Source organism: Micromesistius poutassou (assembly GCF_964030765.1).
Source record: "Micromesistius poutassou genome assembly, chromosome: 15".
NCBI lineage: Eukaryota > Metazoa > Chordata > Actinopteri > Gadiformes > Gadidae > Micromesistius > Micromesistius poutassou.
The window spans coordinates 3,217,644-3,234,358 of NC_140285.1; the positions used below are offsets into that span (position 1 = coordinate 3,217,644).

Here is a 16,715-nt window from a genome sequence, read left to right on the forward strand (position 1 = left end):
CATTGGGCTTCAAATGAGAACTGAAATCATGAAATAACCAACATTTATATACTTTGTGTTTCTTATTTAATTGATAATGTGTGTAATAATGCTATAGCAGTGATTTCTGTTAAAAAAAAGAAGAGAGAGAGAGAGAGAGAGAGAGAGAGAGAGAGAGAGAGAGAGAGAGAGAGAGAGAGAGAGAGAGAGAGAGAGAGAGAGAGAACATTATAAAACCATCATTGGCTATGAATAAATAAATGCAATACTACATACATATTCTATCATACACTCAAGTAACACGTGCATTAGGGGCCTATATAATCATAGTTTAATTATTAATTCATACATATTGTTTGTTATCCAAGTCGGAGGAATTGGCTGTAGGCTCTATAAACACCTTCTGATTGAGTTGAGTTTTTCTGTACAGAAGCTGCGCAATTCATCCATTCCAGTCAGGATGAAGGTAATGGCCCTAACAGGTACATTGTTCACCGCGTTAAACACAGTGATTACATCATCTTAGTGATAGAGATCAAGCCAGACTCAGCAGGTTCCTGCCGTTCAAAGAAAGATTACATCTGTGAGAGTTTCGCAAAATCATGGACAATGGAATCATGCTATTGCCTAATGTACAATAGAAAGACGACTGGTAATTAGGTCGCTTTCCTTTTCTCCGTCACTAGTTGAGAACTTGAATGACCTGCATTTAAAGGAATCATTGTGTAATCCAACAACAAGAAAACCCACTGCAGGTTTAAAGAGTTCCATGGCTGGTGTGTTAAGTGCCAACATTTGTAACACTCGTCATAAAAATAACTGCTTCATTACATTTTTAAAATAGATTATATTCTGTTCTATTTTAATCACAAGGAATTAGTGTGCTATTACTATTTGCCTCTATTATAATTTGCAATGGCTATAGGCTGTTGTGGCGTGTGCGTGTTCATGTGCGTGTGGATGGGTGATTTGTGTGTTTATGCTCGTGTGTGTGTGTGTGTGTGTGTGTGTGTGTGTGTGTGTGTGTGTGGGGGGGGGGTTATAGGGGACTGCCTGCGTACTTGAGTGTGTATGTGTGTGGGTAGTTGGTAGTGGAGGTTGTGGGATGCATGCACTATTGCCTATGTGTGTGTGTGTGTGTGTGTGTGTGTGTGTGTGTGTGTGTGTGTGTGTGTGTGTGTGTGTGTGTGTGTGTGTGTGTGTGTGTGTGTGTGTGTGTGTGTGTGTTTGTTTGCCTGTGCGCATGTGTGTGTGTCTATGCATGTGTTTTGTAGCTGCTGTACGCGCACGGGTGCATGCGCTGTGCGTGTACGTGCGTGCGTGCGGTATGTGGGCACCGGGGATTACGCGTAAATAGTGATGGATAGTCGTGGGAGAGCGCGCGACGCACGAAAGAAGCGGTGATATAAGACGTTGTGCATGGGACAGGCGAAAGGCACCATGGGAGGAGAAAATAGCAAATAGATGGTAGGACACGCACGGGGTGGTGTTGAATAAAACATGGGAGTTGTGTGGAGGGGAGGGGGGTAGAGGAAGCCATATCTTCCATTCAGTGGGCCTACGTGGTGGCGTGTGGGTTTTTATACTTCAATCTTAATATCAAAGGACTGCGAAGGACCGCGAAATCCAAGCGGAACGTCCCGGGGGAGGTAGAGACGGTGGGTTTGGATCTGAGTCACTTCCGCCCTCTCTCCCTCCCTCCCGCGGGAAAAGGCAGGTCCACTGACTGCTGTATAGAACATCACACACACGCACGCGCGCACGCGCACACACACACACACACACACACACACACACACACACACACACACACACACACACACACACACACACACACACACACACACACACACACACACACACACCGCCGTTGAGGTTGGGGGGGTTTCAACGACGGGGGCGCACTTATTAATAGTTAGATAGTTAAATTAGAACACTTCCTTTAATGAGGCCTAGTTCATAAATTTGCAACATCCACAACTAACTTTATAGCACTTCAATGAGTAGACCTAGCAATAAAAAAAAGCAGCTGTCGGAGACCACAGATAAATGTTTTTATGTTCTGAAGTCGTTGGACCGAAGCCTGTTTTGGTCCACGTCATTAAATGACGCGCAGATACACCGCGGCACTTGGGCTTCTAAGTTAATGGCGAGGATCGCAACGTGTAAAACCTTACATAATAATACAATTGTCCTCCAGCCGCGGTGTCGCACGGACACAAGTCCTCCCTGCGTGCACGCGATTAAGTCTGACATTTGCTCAAAGGCAGGCAACCCGGAGATAGGCAGATTAGAGTCTCTCTCTGTCTCTCTCTCTCCCTTCCGCCCTCCCTCTCCTCTATCTCACAACTATCACACTCCCCTCTTCTCTCTCACACATACACACACACACACACACACACACACACACACACACACACACACACACACACACACACACACACACACACACACACACACACACACACACACACACACACACACACACACTCATTCTGTCTTCTCTTTCTTTCTCCCCCACCATCCCCCCTCCCCCCCCCCCCCTCTCTCTCTCTCTCTCTCTCTCTCTCTCTCGCTCTCTCTCTCTCTCTCTCTCTCTCTCTCTCTGCTGGGAATCCAAACGAGTGTGAGTTGCGTTAAGAAGACAACTATTGTTCCGTCGGAGCAACTTCCCTCTCTTCCTTCCACCGTCCGCGCGTCCTCGCGGTGCGCCTGGACCCGGGGTGTGTAGCGAGGCGCGTCGTTGCGCGCGGAGCGCAGAGCGCTAACGGAACATGGGTCAGAGGAGTCGTCGCTCCAGTTGACTTTCCGCTCCTTCGCGCTACGGTTTACCGGGAGCGCAGATGAACGCGCGTGCGTGCGTCTCTCCTCCGTCGATGTGCGTCTGAGAGCCAATATCGATACCGGGGGAAACTTTTGGCGAGCAGTAGGTGCGGGGGGAATGGGGACCCTAACTTTTCTGCTGTCGAGCCTCGCCCTGGTCGTGTTTGCTGGAAACATCTTCACCAGGTGAGACGTGATAACCGCGTGTGCTTTCTTTACAGGTGAAGCTTCACTTACTGATCAACTATTCGTGTATAGCATTAAGTGAGCTGTGAGGGGTTGTTGAAATGCTTTTGTGTTGGCCCACATAGCCTACGTCGTTAACAAATGTTATTCTCTCCAAAGCCTCGTTAGAGTAAGGTGACTTCGGAGCTTGTTTCCCCGTGTGGTGACTAACCTCCCCTTACAGGACCGATAACATTTGACACTAAACAGATCTATTTAAACAATCACAATGGATACAGATTTAGAATTATAACAGAGGTATTAGCGTGGTAGTGTGCCTATCGTCCCTGGTGGGTTACGTCACTAAATAAGATGAATCTGGATAGGTTAGATCCAAATGAAACAATTCGCATGTCTCAGTTTAGCATTAGGTCACTAAATTATCTCATTCATATTTTCTTGCTTGTGACAGTCCCACCCCCCAAACACAATCAAGATAGGACCCCTACATATATTATCAGTTTATGTTGTGAATCAAAAATAATTTTCAAGTAAGCCGAGCTGGTTGTTGCAATATGTGTGTGTGTGTGTGTGTGTGTGTGTGTGTGTGTGTGTGTGTGTGTGTTGAGAGATGGAGGGAGAGTGTTGGTGTTTGTGTGTGTGCCGTGCGTGCGTAAAAGTGGGTTGAAGTAAAGTGTCATTGGGATATTAAGTCGACACCTCATTCCAGATGTCCCAGTTCAACTCATGAATGCTATATGTAGCAGCCATCTCTGATTGGCTCATTTACAAAACATCTCGCACACACACGCATAATCCCGCACGTTGTTGAATACACACACACACACACACGCACGCGGACACGCACACACAAACACATGCATAATGCAGATGACTATTTTGCATGCACACAGCTACAGTTGTATTATAGTGCTTCATGAAAACATTTCCATGCCCTCTTCAGTCATCACTGAACCCCCAGTGCCACAAAGTGTACCCAACTGATGGGACCGACTCACCTTGTTGACTTGGGTCAGCGTTGATGCTGTTCACCATCATGCCTCACCGCCAGCTCTCTGAGGTGCATTAGAGACTTACTTCTGACCTATGAGATGAAGACATTTTTCACTACACAAAAGTTGTGTTACTGCCCATGGGCATGAGTTCATCATTATATTCATATATTTGAGATTTATATCATAATCATGGTTTGATTGAATAGAGCATTTCAACGTATTGATTTCACATTGCATATCACATTATTATAACGTGACCTGAAATAATACCATGATTTTGACTTGGATCTGTCATATCACAATACGGGCAATACCTTATTGTGATATGACAAGGCTGCATGACTAATTTGACTAAAATGACAGTTTGTTTCATCAGCATGTTCATGTTATGAGTGTGTCTGTTGAGTATAAGTGTTATGACAGTTTTCTAATATAAATATCAGACCGAAAACAAATATCATCTCATCCAGTAACAAAATATCAACATGGCATCAATATTTTTGTCAAAACACAGTGGGCTGTTCTCAGTGATACATCTTGGGCCATGTAATGGAGTCAGGCGAGCCGTGTCATTACGGACGGTTCTCAGTAGCCTTGTGAGACCGCCTTGTGAGACCTGCAGCCTGAAATTGTTCAAAACAACAAATCAGAATGACGCTCTCTTCGCTCTTGCGTAATCCGGTTGGAAGTAAAACAAAAACATATTCAAGGAAAGCCTTCTGTGCAGGTTCTGGTACATCTTTTATCATCGAAATTCTGTGCATTTCAGATCAAAGTTTTTTGGAAAATGCTTTCAACAGCATTCAGGACAGACTGTTCTGCAGAGAGAAACAGAATGTGAACTCACCAGATCAGGATGGTGTAGCGAGGATATGGGTTCTCTGTGGAGGGAGGCATCAGCTACTTTTACCAGAGTTTATTTTTAATCATTCTTCAAAAAAATACCTCTACACACACACACACTCAAACATACACACACACACACACACACACACACACACACACACACACACACACACACACACACACACACACACACACACACACACACACACACACACGCACACACGCACTGCAACTGTCTCTTTTTGTACTTTGCTTGTGAGTTTACTTTCCCCCCCACATGAGAATATAATTACCACACTTTCCCATTCAGCCCAGCCTTATCTGTTACATGAAAGGGGCTTAGCGATGGACCCTTTCAGTGGGGCCCAAAGTGCTACCCTTGTTGCTATGTACCATTTACTTCAATAGGAACTCATCCCACATAGTCGTGTCATTGTCAAGGTCAGTTAGAAACACATTAAGCATGGCTAGTCTACTTTCCGCAAAGTTTGTTGCAAACACTGCAAATGTATTACCGGCTTGATATTGTGATATCCAGTGGCAAAATTAATTAAATGTATTCATACTGTGATATGTAATTTCAAAGTAAATATGTGTTATGAAGACAAAATAAGCCCTGAACTGTTTCACAATATCACATCTGAAACATAAGATAATAATAAATGGGTTTGTTCTCATGAAGATAGATATCTTTCATACCTATTTTACTTTTCCTGTCATTTGGAAAAGGTCAACCATTAGGTCTATGTATTATAAGCTGTGCATACTTAGAAATCTCTGATTTAGGATCTGTCTATTTGCTGGTTTGATCCAAGATTTTCTTAGACATTTTGTATCTGGTTACACATTTGTCCCTGAAACGCTGCTCCAAGCAATACACAGCACCCTGCTCTTATGCGTGAGTGGCTGAGTCAGTGGTTTATTCCACCAAGGGATCGCACACCTGAACGCCACCTGATATTTATCCACTCTCACTGTGACTGGAGAGACAAAGCCTTCTGGCTGACTGTGCAGGCAGCAGCCAAGACTGTTTCAAAATGCATTAGTGCATTAGTTTGAAAAGTCCCAGCACAGACTTTTTCAAAAGGCATTATAAAGACTGTTTTAAAAGTCCCCACACAGACTGTTTTAAAAGGCTTTACAGAGACTGTTTGGAATGTCCCTTCAAAGACTGGTTTCAAAAGGCATTACAAAGACGGCTTCAGAGGTCCCGACACAGACTGTTTGGAAAAGTCTCTACAAGACCATTTCAAAGGTCCCCACAGAGACAGCTTCAGTGGTCCCCACAGAGAGAGTTTGAATAGTCCCGTCATAGACCATTTCAGCTGTCCTCACACAGACTCTTTCATAAGTCCCCACAAAGACAGTTTTAATGTTCTACTGTTTCAAAAGTAACAAGACTGGTTCACAGAGACAGTTTTGAGATTCTACCAGAGGACCTTGTGGAAGTGACTCATGGAAGATGAGTATCTTCTCCAGAGCTACATATTTGTGGTCCTATATGCCAGGGAAGAAAAAGTGTTTCTAAGGTGCTGACAGTCTAATTTGACTGTTTTAAGATAGGTAGCAACAACAACAAAAACAGGAGAAGACAGAAGATATAAATACAAATAAGAGAAAATTAATACAATTGAAGAATAATATTTATAATAATGATATTATTTATATTGCCCCAGTGGCATGAATAACCGTTTCCCTGACAGTTTTAAATGTCCATCTTAATGTTAATGTTAATGTGTGTGTGTGTGTGTGTGTGTGTGTATGTATGTATAAGTGTGTGTATGTTTGTGTGTGTGTGCTCTGACATTTAAAGAACTTCCTCAGGAGGAGAGACAACAGGAAGTGCATACTGTATAACACAAATACAAATTGATTCCAAAGTAAAACGCCAATGAGCTCCTGCTCTAGTTTGCGGCCTGCTTGTTTAAACTGGCTGATAAACATGTGGCATTATGCAAATTACGCAAATGTGGATCTCCAGAGATGGAACTAATGAAGATGAATGATCCAAAGGAGCAGAAGTGTGACTTAGACAGGGTTAGGAAACAGGAAGGTAGCCACTTTAATCAGGATGCAGGAGTAGAAACCTCCATTATCAGAACCCATTTGGTTGTGTTTAACAACATGTATTTCATTAAGCCAGTTTTTGGCAGTGTGTAGTGAATGCATAATAAGCTAATTTCAATAAAAATCTGCTCTTATTTTGAAAACTAAAACAGAGAAGGGGAAAACCGCAATTTACATACACAATTAAAATGAATTAAATTATTCATGTTACTTCCAAAATTCCAGAAAGCTCCAACATGCCACTAGGAATTCAGTATAAAATCATAACACTTAACTGACTAAAAATAAGCTTTGCCATAAACAGCTTATTTTAATTGGGAAATTATATAATTATTATTAGCAATATAGTAGTGCGTATAAGCAATTGTATATAATAACAGTTGTAATAGAAGTTGTTGTTGTTGAGTAGAAGGCTACTAATGGTACTAATGGTAGTAGTAATTTGCAGTCGTACATTTATAAGAACTATACATTTAGAATATGAAGTTTCTGTTCTAAGTAGTAGCACTGTTAGCCATAGATATAAGACGTGTAGATGTTAAAAAAACGAAATACCTAAACGATTGTTCTGTTTCTACCTGTCATTGTCATTGTTAACTTATGCCTTTTTGTGGTTGTTATGAGATGTATGTACAAAAACCCAATTATAAGTTAACACAAGCATATTCATCATTATAACAAGACATTCCTTACAGGTTTAGAAGCTATTCTATCCAAGAAACTGCTGCAGGATTTACTTCTCCTCCCGACTGTATTCCATTAAACTCTTATGTGCTCATCTTTGTCTGGCGTATCATTTCAGGGTGAACTTCTGCCCCCTAGTGGTCAGAGGAATTTCTTCATAGGCACGTTTAAGGTTCATATGGGTTCATGATGTTTATATAGGTTAAAGCATTGTTTACAATTTTTCAATCACAATATATATGTGGTCTGCATATTTCACAGATCCCCCCCAAAAAATTTAATTTCTTCATACATTAGAACTTGAAACGTACATGTTACATGTCATGATGCAATTGTGTTGTTGAAAACCAAGTTGAATGCCACTATTATACTGTCTACATGAATGAATCACTGTGTATTCTTACTCACCTTCTTCAGTCTCTTCCTGTGGTTGGCAGACAGCTCAAGGTGCCTGTGTGTGTGTGTGTGTGTTCCCCCCTATAGGGCCATGCTGAATGACATTGGGGACTATGTAGGTTCAGGCATTGAAATATCCTGGTTGCCTAACCTGGATGAATTAATGAAGGGCTATGCGAGAAATTTTCGCCCTGGGATAGGAGGTGAGTATGAGATCTACGGCTCGTGGCACTGGATTGCATTTCAACGCCATCGCATTTACGGCCATCCTTAACATAACTCAAATACTCCGCAGGCCCCTGGAAAAACTAAAGTCCAGTTTGAGAGTCTTGTCTCGTAAACCGTGTTGACAACACAAGCTTAAATTTTTTTTTCTAATGGACATTGTTCAAACACCTAACGTAAAAAGACTTGAAAGAGAGAGAGAGAGAGAGTGAGAGAGAGAGAGAGAGAGAGAGAGAGAGAGAGAGAGAGAGAGAGAGAGAGAGAGAGAGAGAGAGAGAGAGAGAGAGAGAGAGAGAGAGGGATAAAGGTGTGGAGAGTACCCGTACGGGGACGTAAGTGGGGTGAAGACTCTCACGGGGACCTGCTGGAGACTTTGCTAAGAATGGCAGCCAAATGGGAGACATCCAATGTCCACAGTGTTAGATTTCTCAATCTCACAGCTTAACTCAGCTGAGCACCAGGTTGAAAAGGCTGACCCCACCATCGTCACTCGCAAACCATCTCGCCGTGAAACACGCCGTCACACACACCCCATCACCTCGCGTTGCATTGTGTGTTTTTCTTTTTGTGTTCCCGCATTATTAATGTAGCTGTGGTAAGGTAGCAACATCAGTGTCAATGAAAATATAAAAGATAGCGCCCCGACAGGGGGTATTGTTGGCCAATAGAGAATCACACTGAAATGTTTGGGCAGTTCCCCCTTTCAACTTATATCCCATAATTGTTTCACCTGAATGATCACTAATTGTTTGTGAATTATTCCTCCAATTGAATTAAATGTCTCCTCTATAACTTTTATTTTGAAAAATGGTTCTCCGCCAATGTAGCAGTAGCCTGCCGGCAGAATGAGAGAGAGAGAGAGAGAGAGAGAGAGAGAGAACCATGAGTTATGGTGCCTTGACACGTTCTCCAGTCCGTGCCATCGACCTTGACTCCGAATCAATCTGCCATCATAAATTAGCTGGCACTTATAAAAGCCCTCTTTGGAGTAGGAGTGGTTATGGGATAAACGGTCGAACGGTGTGTGATTCTTTAATGTCCATGTAGAAATAGCCTTTCTGCGCCACGTCAGTCATGCTCCAACATCCAGCATTTGAGGCCGACCCATGCTAATCACACGGCCGAGTGCACGTCTTTAGAACAATACTCATAGTGTTGGAATGCACTGTGGCCAGTCCATTAGATGCTAGAGCTCCTGTTTATATCTGTGATTGTAATGCCGCCACACCCCTCACACCCCCAGTGCTTCTCACTAGATTAGCATGGTCAACTTAGTTGATTACAATCTCGTAAGGGGCTCTTGAGCACCTTGGGGTTGTAAGTTAGAGTCCTACATCAGGAGAACATCCCATGCTTTTGGGGGGGGGTGGGGGGGGGAGGGGAAAGGAGATGGTGCTGTTTGTCTCACTCCTCTCTCTGCAGGCCCACCGGTGAATGTGGCCATGGCCATTGAGGTGGCTAGCATTGACCACATCTCAGAGGCCAACATGGTAAAGTACCCCGTGTCGGTGTTTCCGTACAGTGTCGTTTGAACGTTTGCTGCGATGTTTACAGCATCAAGATGATGATTTGATGGTGATTATTTTTAGAGGTATAATGGTATCCTATCTAAGACCTTCAATCTATCAGCACAGTATTAAACCATTATTACGATTATTTTGGGCCGGTAAGATCTTAACCAAAAACACCACAAAGGTTTCACCATTCCCAACGTCCTGCATGTTGTGACCTTGAGAGCGTCTATGTGTGTGTGTGTGTGTGTGTGCGTGCATGTGCGTGTGCATGCGTGCATGTGTGTGTGTCCAAACACTCCCACCTACCCCTCACCCTCTCCCCCCACCCCCCTCCGGCAGGACTACACCATGACGGTGTTCCTGCGGCAGAGCTGGCGGGACGACCGGCTGGCCTACAACCACACCAACAAGACGCTGGGGCTGGACAGCCGCTTCGTGGACAAGCTGTGGCTCCCGGACACCTTCATCGTCAACGCCAAGTCGGCCTGGTTCCACGACGTCACCGTGGAGAACAAGCTGATCCGCCTGCAGCCCGACGGGGTCATCCTCTACAGCAGCCGGTGGGGGCAAGGGGTGGAGAGGAAGAGAGAGAGAGAGGAAGAAATACAGGGAGAGAGAGAGAGAGAGAGAGTACATGGTGTACATGGTTATTTATTGAGGTTGAATCGTACTCTGTTGACGTTGTAGTTCCTCAGTTCTGATAGCAGTACAGTAGTATTTCTTTCGACAGTCATGTGATTTAGGACCAGGTCGGCCGGGGTTAGGGAGTCCCGTGTGTGTAAAGGTAGGCTGCAGACATTGATGTGATTTAATTTGACTTCGGGTTACAAAACATTAAACTTCCTCCCGAAGGTCAGCACTCAAAACGCTTATTTCCAAAGTGGAGCTCAATCATCAAACCACCACATTAAAAAGACGCACACAGCAAATCCTCCTCATTGAGCATCAAACCCAGGAGCTTTCAACTGGGAGACATGTCGTACAAATTACACTCAAATCATCCGCTCTTTTCTCTTACCTACAGCACCTTTAAGATAAACAGGACCACACATCACAGTTAGCGTGACCGTACGGTTCTCTCCCCAGCATCACCTCGACGGTTGCCTGTGACATGGACCTGACCAAGTACCCCATGGACGAACAGGAGTGCATGCTGGACCTCGAGAGCTGTGAGTCCGCCTCCTCCGTCTGTCCGTCCAATGCTATTAGTTCATAGTCACTGAAGTACCACACTAATGTCACATGAATGTTTCACTATTCATGGCTACATCTTTCTCTTCCTGTACTATCTTTCTAATATATTCTGTTGGTTCATAGTCACTTGTACGACAATAAGCAGGAAGTTTCGATGTTTTGGATGTTTCCTCACATCCATTAAATCTCGCCCACAGAAACAATAAACATCCATTAATCAGTTGGCCCGGCACACAATGCAGACGCAAGACTAAGACGAAGTGGCTTTGCATACGAGAGTAGTACCAAAGAAGGCAAAAACAAGAAACACAATCAGGGTTTGCTACATCAAAGTCTTTTACCAGGCTCTTCATGGCTTTATCTTTCTCGCCCTATCTGGCTTCTTGACACTACACACTGATTAGTCAAAGCTCGGAGGACAAACGAGAATAGAACACCTTTCATATGTGAATCCTAACCCTATCGCTTCACGTGTATTTTGCACGTTTAACTGGTTCAGGATGTACGACGTCTGAACGGATCAATGCGGGGTCACATCAAAGCGAGGCACCTCAGTGAGAAAGAGAGGAGCCAGAGGAGTCTGGTTAAAAGTGTTTTTAGACTCCAAAGACACCGCTGTGTCGTGATCAATACCCTGGGCACAGCCATTTGTCACATCTGCCCAATTAGAAGTGTTGTTTTCTGTCCTGCTGCCTGACTTGGTGTGTGTGTATGTGTATGTGTGTGTGTGTGTGTGTGTGTGTGTGTGTGTGTGTGTGTGTGTGTGTGTACGTCTATACCATCTGTGCCTCTGTGTTCTGGGGTATAACTGTTATAACTATGATGTGTATGTGTGTGTGTGTGTGTCTCTCAAGACGGCTACTCCTCGGAGGACATCGTCTACCACTGGTCAGAGAGCCAGAGACACATCCACGGCCTGGACAAACTGGAACTGTCCCAGTTCACCATCACGGACTACCGCTTTGTCACCGAAATGCTTAACTTCAAATCCGGTGAGCTCCCCAAAAGATCCCTTAAACGTAACCAAAAATTGGCAATCTTATCACAGAATGTATTTCACAAAATATGTTCCCTCCCCCTATTTTCTACTTTTTAGTTCCTTCTTTTCTATTTTTTGTTTGGTGTTCTGAGCAAGACTTTTGAATGAGTGCAAAATCCTTTGGAGGGATCATTGCTCTTTAGAAGTCTCTTCCCTTGGTCTATATCGTATCCTTTGCGTAGACAGAATGCATAATATGTTTGAGGCTTACTGCAGGGGGCGGGCTGGATCAGGCTAAGATGTTGTGAAGGGATGTACAGCGCTCTGTCTAACTGATTTTCTCACCATCTCATTTCCGGGAAATACAGTTGGCATAATTTTTTTTTCAGTAAAACAATTTTGCTTTGTCTGCAAATATTTTTTGATAATTATCTAACTACATAATGGTGGTTATGTTTATATTGTATATGTGTTTTTTTTTAGGTTTCAAAGTAAGATATACAATATAAGCAGCAAGCTTTCAGTTTCACTAACAAATTCAGGAATTCTTCCTGAATTTAATATTAATTGTTTTTACAATTAGCATTAATACAAAACCATGAAGAAAACGGCACGGTTATTTAGACACATGAATTATCTAGATATTCGTTTGATTCTGGTTTTATCTTCTATTTATGGATAAATCCGAATTAATTAGCTTGTTTGGATTTAGAACACATGAAGAGCTTCAAGGATATTAACGGTATAATACTATGTTAAGTGTCTGACAAATGTTGTAATATTTGTTGTGTTAATTATTGTTGTTTTATAGCGGGGCGATTTCCACGGCTCAGCCTTCGCTTTGAACTCAGACGCAACCGAGGGGTCTACATTATCCAGTCGTACATGCCGTCTATACTGCTGGTGGCCATGTCCTGGGTCTCCTTCTGGATTAGTCAGACAGCTGTCCCTGCGAGGGTGTCACTAGGTCGGTAACAGCTCTGTTTTATTCCATTGTGGCTTGGTGGAATCTGATGAATCAATGAGCTAATGATAACGCTAATGCTAACTATCCTGGGTACAGATAGCATTCGCTCCCAATTAGCACAATTCTTTCATTAGCACAGCCATAATTAGCAATAGCATTAGCCTTCACCCACTTAGCACTATCGCACATAAGCATTAGGCTGATGAGAAACAGTAGCATGATTACCGTAAGCGCACTATTCTCACTATCGGGCGGACATGTTCACATTTCGCAGGGATCACCACGGTGCTCACCATGACAACGCTGATGGTGAGCGCACGCTCCTCGCTGCCACGGGCGTCGGCCATCAAGGCGCTGGACGTGTACTTCTGGATCTGCTACGTGTTTGTGTTTGCCGCGCTCATCGAGTACGCCTTCGCGCACTACAACGCCGACTACAGACTCAAGGAGAAGGCCAAGACCAAGGCCAACAAGCTGGGCTCTGAGGTGAGGGGGGAACACGAGCAAGCAGAGCAACAAGGGAACAGTCACACATGCATTTGGACTAGACAAAGATTGTTTTGTAAAGAATTATCCCCTGCTGATATTCCCATTGGCATGGCACTGAAACTCAGATTTAGAGTGACGGCTTCACTTGCATACGTGTGTATCTTGTCTATTATCTATTTTCTTTATAATAGGAATATAACTTGGGTGTCCAGATACCTACCATGCCAGTAACATATCACTGGCCCAGTCTGTATACTGCACATAGTTGTGTTTTACTTGATCAAATGTGATAACCAGTGAAGCAGAGTACTCCTAAACATCTCTGAAAGGAGAGATTTTTCTGCTGTTTTAATTCTCAAGGCTTCTTCCCCTGAGTTTTTCCTTGGCCCCTCAGGCGATGGCGTTGTATAATGAGGACCCGTGAAGCCCTTTGACTGCAACTGTGATTAAGAGCTGGACACAGTGAAATTGACCTGACTTTAACCTCTCTGTCTCTGTATGTCCCTCCCTTTCTGTTTGTCCCTCCCTCCCTCCCTCTCTTTCTCTGTTTGTCCCTCCCTCCCTCCCTCCCTCTGTCACTCACTCCCTCCTTCCTTCTGTCTCCGTTTCTCTCTCCCTCATTCTCTCCCTCCATCTCTGTTTGTCCCTCCCTACTTCTCTACCTCCCTCCCTCCCTCCCTCCCTGTTTGTCCCTCCCTCCCTCCCTCCCTCCCTCCCTCCCTCTGTTTGTCCCTCCCTCCCTCCCTCCCTCTGCTTGTCCCTCCCTCCCTCCCTCCCTCCCCCTTAGTCCATCGTGAAGAACGGCAAGCAGGCCATGGTCCTGTTCTCCCTGTCCGTCACCGGCATGAACCAGGGGGTCCTGATCTCCAACCGCCACGGCCGCAGCCAGCGCCCGGGCACAGACACCCCCACGGACGGGGGCGGGGAGGACGCCGAGCCCCAAAGGAGGAGACGCTCCCGGCAGCCCGAGGAGTGCGAGGAGGACAGGAAGTGCTGCGGCAAGTGCATCTGCAAGCCCATCGACGCGGACACCATCGACATCTACGCCCGCGCTGTCTTCCCCTTCACCTTCGCCGTGGTCAACGTGATCTACTGGGTGGCCTACACCATGTGAGGTGGCGAGAGAGAGAGAGGGGGAGAGAGAAAGAGAGTGAGATTCTCCATGGCTCCATCAGTGGCTGCACACAGAGGGAGGGAGGGATGGAGGGAGGGAGAGAGAGAGAGAGAGAGAGAGAGGGAGCAGTGGAAGAGGGGAGGCTGCGTAGACACAAGGACAGAGGTCCAGGTCTCGGGATGAAGTGGACAGACAGCGAGGCTGGTTCCAACCTCTGATCATCCACACTATGATAAGTCAGGTGCCGGGTCACCCCGCAGACGCACTCCAACACTGATACACACGATGGATGATACCGTGCAATAGAAAGGGGGTAGTAGGGTGCCGTGGGTTCGGGTGGGGTTGTCCTGCCCAGCCCCCCCCGGTGGGTATTCTGACCGACTGGGCTCCAGACCTGTTGAACTTGGGACTGTCCAGACTTCTCCTGGAAGTCATCGTTGTGTTCCTTAGCTACGACGTGCACGGCAACCGCGGCCCACTGGCCTAACGTTTAACTGCTGAACGCCACACCGGTGGCCCACCGCTACATCGAACACTACTAACCCAACACGGACTCTGAGAGAGACACACTCTGCTTCAGCTCCTCATATATATGCACATATATATATATATATACACGTATATGCAAGACCGGTGTGTGTATTTGTGGTACACGCACACCAACCAGCCCGTGAGTCACACAACTTTTTTGAAAAAAAAAAAGTCTTTAGCTTCATTAGTCTCCAGTTTGGCTCGACTTCCTTTCAATCGTGGCTTTCAGAAGCATCATGGCGGCCAGCCCCACTCTCACTACCCTTGGCCTCATACACACTTCCCTCGTCCCTTCAAAAATAAAAGTGGCACAATGAGGTTACAACTCTGCATGCCTGTGCCCCCCCCCCCCCCGCCCCTCGCCCTATCATTCTTTATTCTATCAAATTTTTACAGTTTTCTGTTCTTCGTTTTGGATGCAGAACAGTGTCTTCCCTTGGCCAGTTCTGCCTGTTTGCTGACCATTAAAATACTTCTACCACTATCTTGTGTGTGTGTGTGTGTGTGTGTGTGTTTCTCTCTCTCTTTCTCTCTCGCTTACTCTCTCTCTGTCTCTCTCTGGAGTCCAGGATTTACTTTTAGTACGTTTGCTAGATGGTTTTATCCAAAGCGACTTCCAAATGAGGTTGCTCAAATCAATATTGGAACAACTGCACATTAAGAAAATGTGCTAAACCCCAAAGCTTACATAAATGCCTGCAGGATTGCTATAGGATTCTGAAACACTATTAGGCATTTAGAAACATGTAAATGTTATAGGTTTCTTCGATTAAAGGACACAGCTAATGTTAAAATTATTGGATATCAATAACTGCAAGCAAAACCCGTCGGGCCTGGACTGCTTAACAATAACCTTTTCATTTATTTGTACTTACAAATATACATTTAAAACCTTAACAAGAACTATTTCTGTTTTCCTTTCTTACACAGCAGTAGCTACAGATAATTACCTAGTAAAATACCAAAGCATAGAAGCTTTGGTATTCTACTACCAGCCTAAAGGTACCTGGTTCGATCCCCGACATCGGCAGCATGCCTCATGTGTTATAATAGTCACTTTGGGTAAAAGGTTTGATAAATACTATGTGCATATTTCATTCTAAGACAGAGGTAGGCGTTAGACATCCAAACATGACTAAATATGTACTCTAAAACGCCCGAAGCACACACAGAGTGAATTCCGCTTTGTATTTTTAGCACAACCCCAAAAAATGAACAGAATCATTGTTTTTAACGAAAAATCGAGCAGCAATGGACGTGAAAAGCCAGAAAAAAGGCAGGACAGCATTTCTTAAAACTATGGGACCGAAAATGGGTTGTGATCTTTTAGGTGGGTCGTGGCTTTGGAAATGCACAGAACACTCCACAAAAACTCTGAGCACACCCAAATCAGTGATCTTTTTGTGTTCTTCTTGAGTTCTCTGAGTGAGTGCCTGTGGTTGAGAGCCACGATGGACAGGCGGATATTGTCCCTGTTGAACAGAAGTTGAGAATTGGTTGCTCTAGGAGATTAGTGGCAGCCTGGTCACTCTGTGCCCCCCCCCATCCTCTGGGACATGCCCTCCCCCTCCTCAGCCCCTGTGTGTGTGTTTTATCTGTGAGCAGACGCCAAGCCTGGCCAAGCTCCTTATCTGGGTCCAACCGGGGGACAGAATTCAGGGGAAAGAGGAAGGGTGGTGGCGGTGGTGGATGGAGGTGGGTGCTGGTGGACGGAGATGGTGGGTGG

General features: G+C 44.9%; 1 protein-coding gene across 1 annotated transcript; it reads left to right on the forward strand.

The window, feature by feature from the left end:
* Positions 1-2,920: 2,920 nt before the first annotated feature.
* On the forward strand, positions 2,921-14,458 carry gabrd (gamma-aminobutyric acid type A receptor subunit delta; the record flags this gene model as incomplete). The annotated part of the gene is made up of 9 exons (XM_084479352.1): positions 2,921-2,988; positions 8,064-8,179; positions 9,624-9,691; positions 10,055-10,275; positions 10,802-10,884; positions 11,764-11,901; positions 12,700-12,855; positions 13,130-13,341; positions 14,132-14,458. 9 exons carry the CDS (start codon positions 2,921-2,923, stop codon positions 14,456-14,458), a joined length of 1,389 nt encoding a protein of 462 aa, XP_084335478.1.
* Between the last annotated feature and the right edge of the window lie 2,257 nt (positions 14,459-16,715).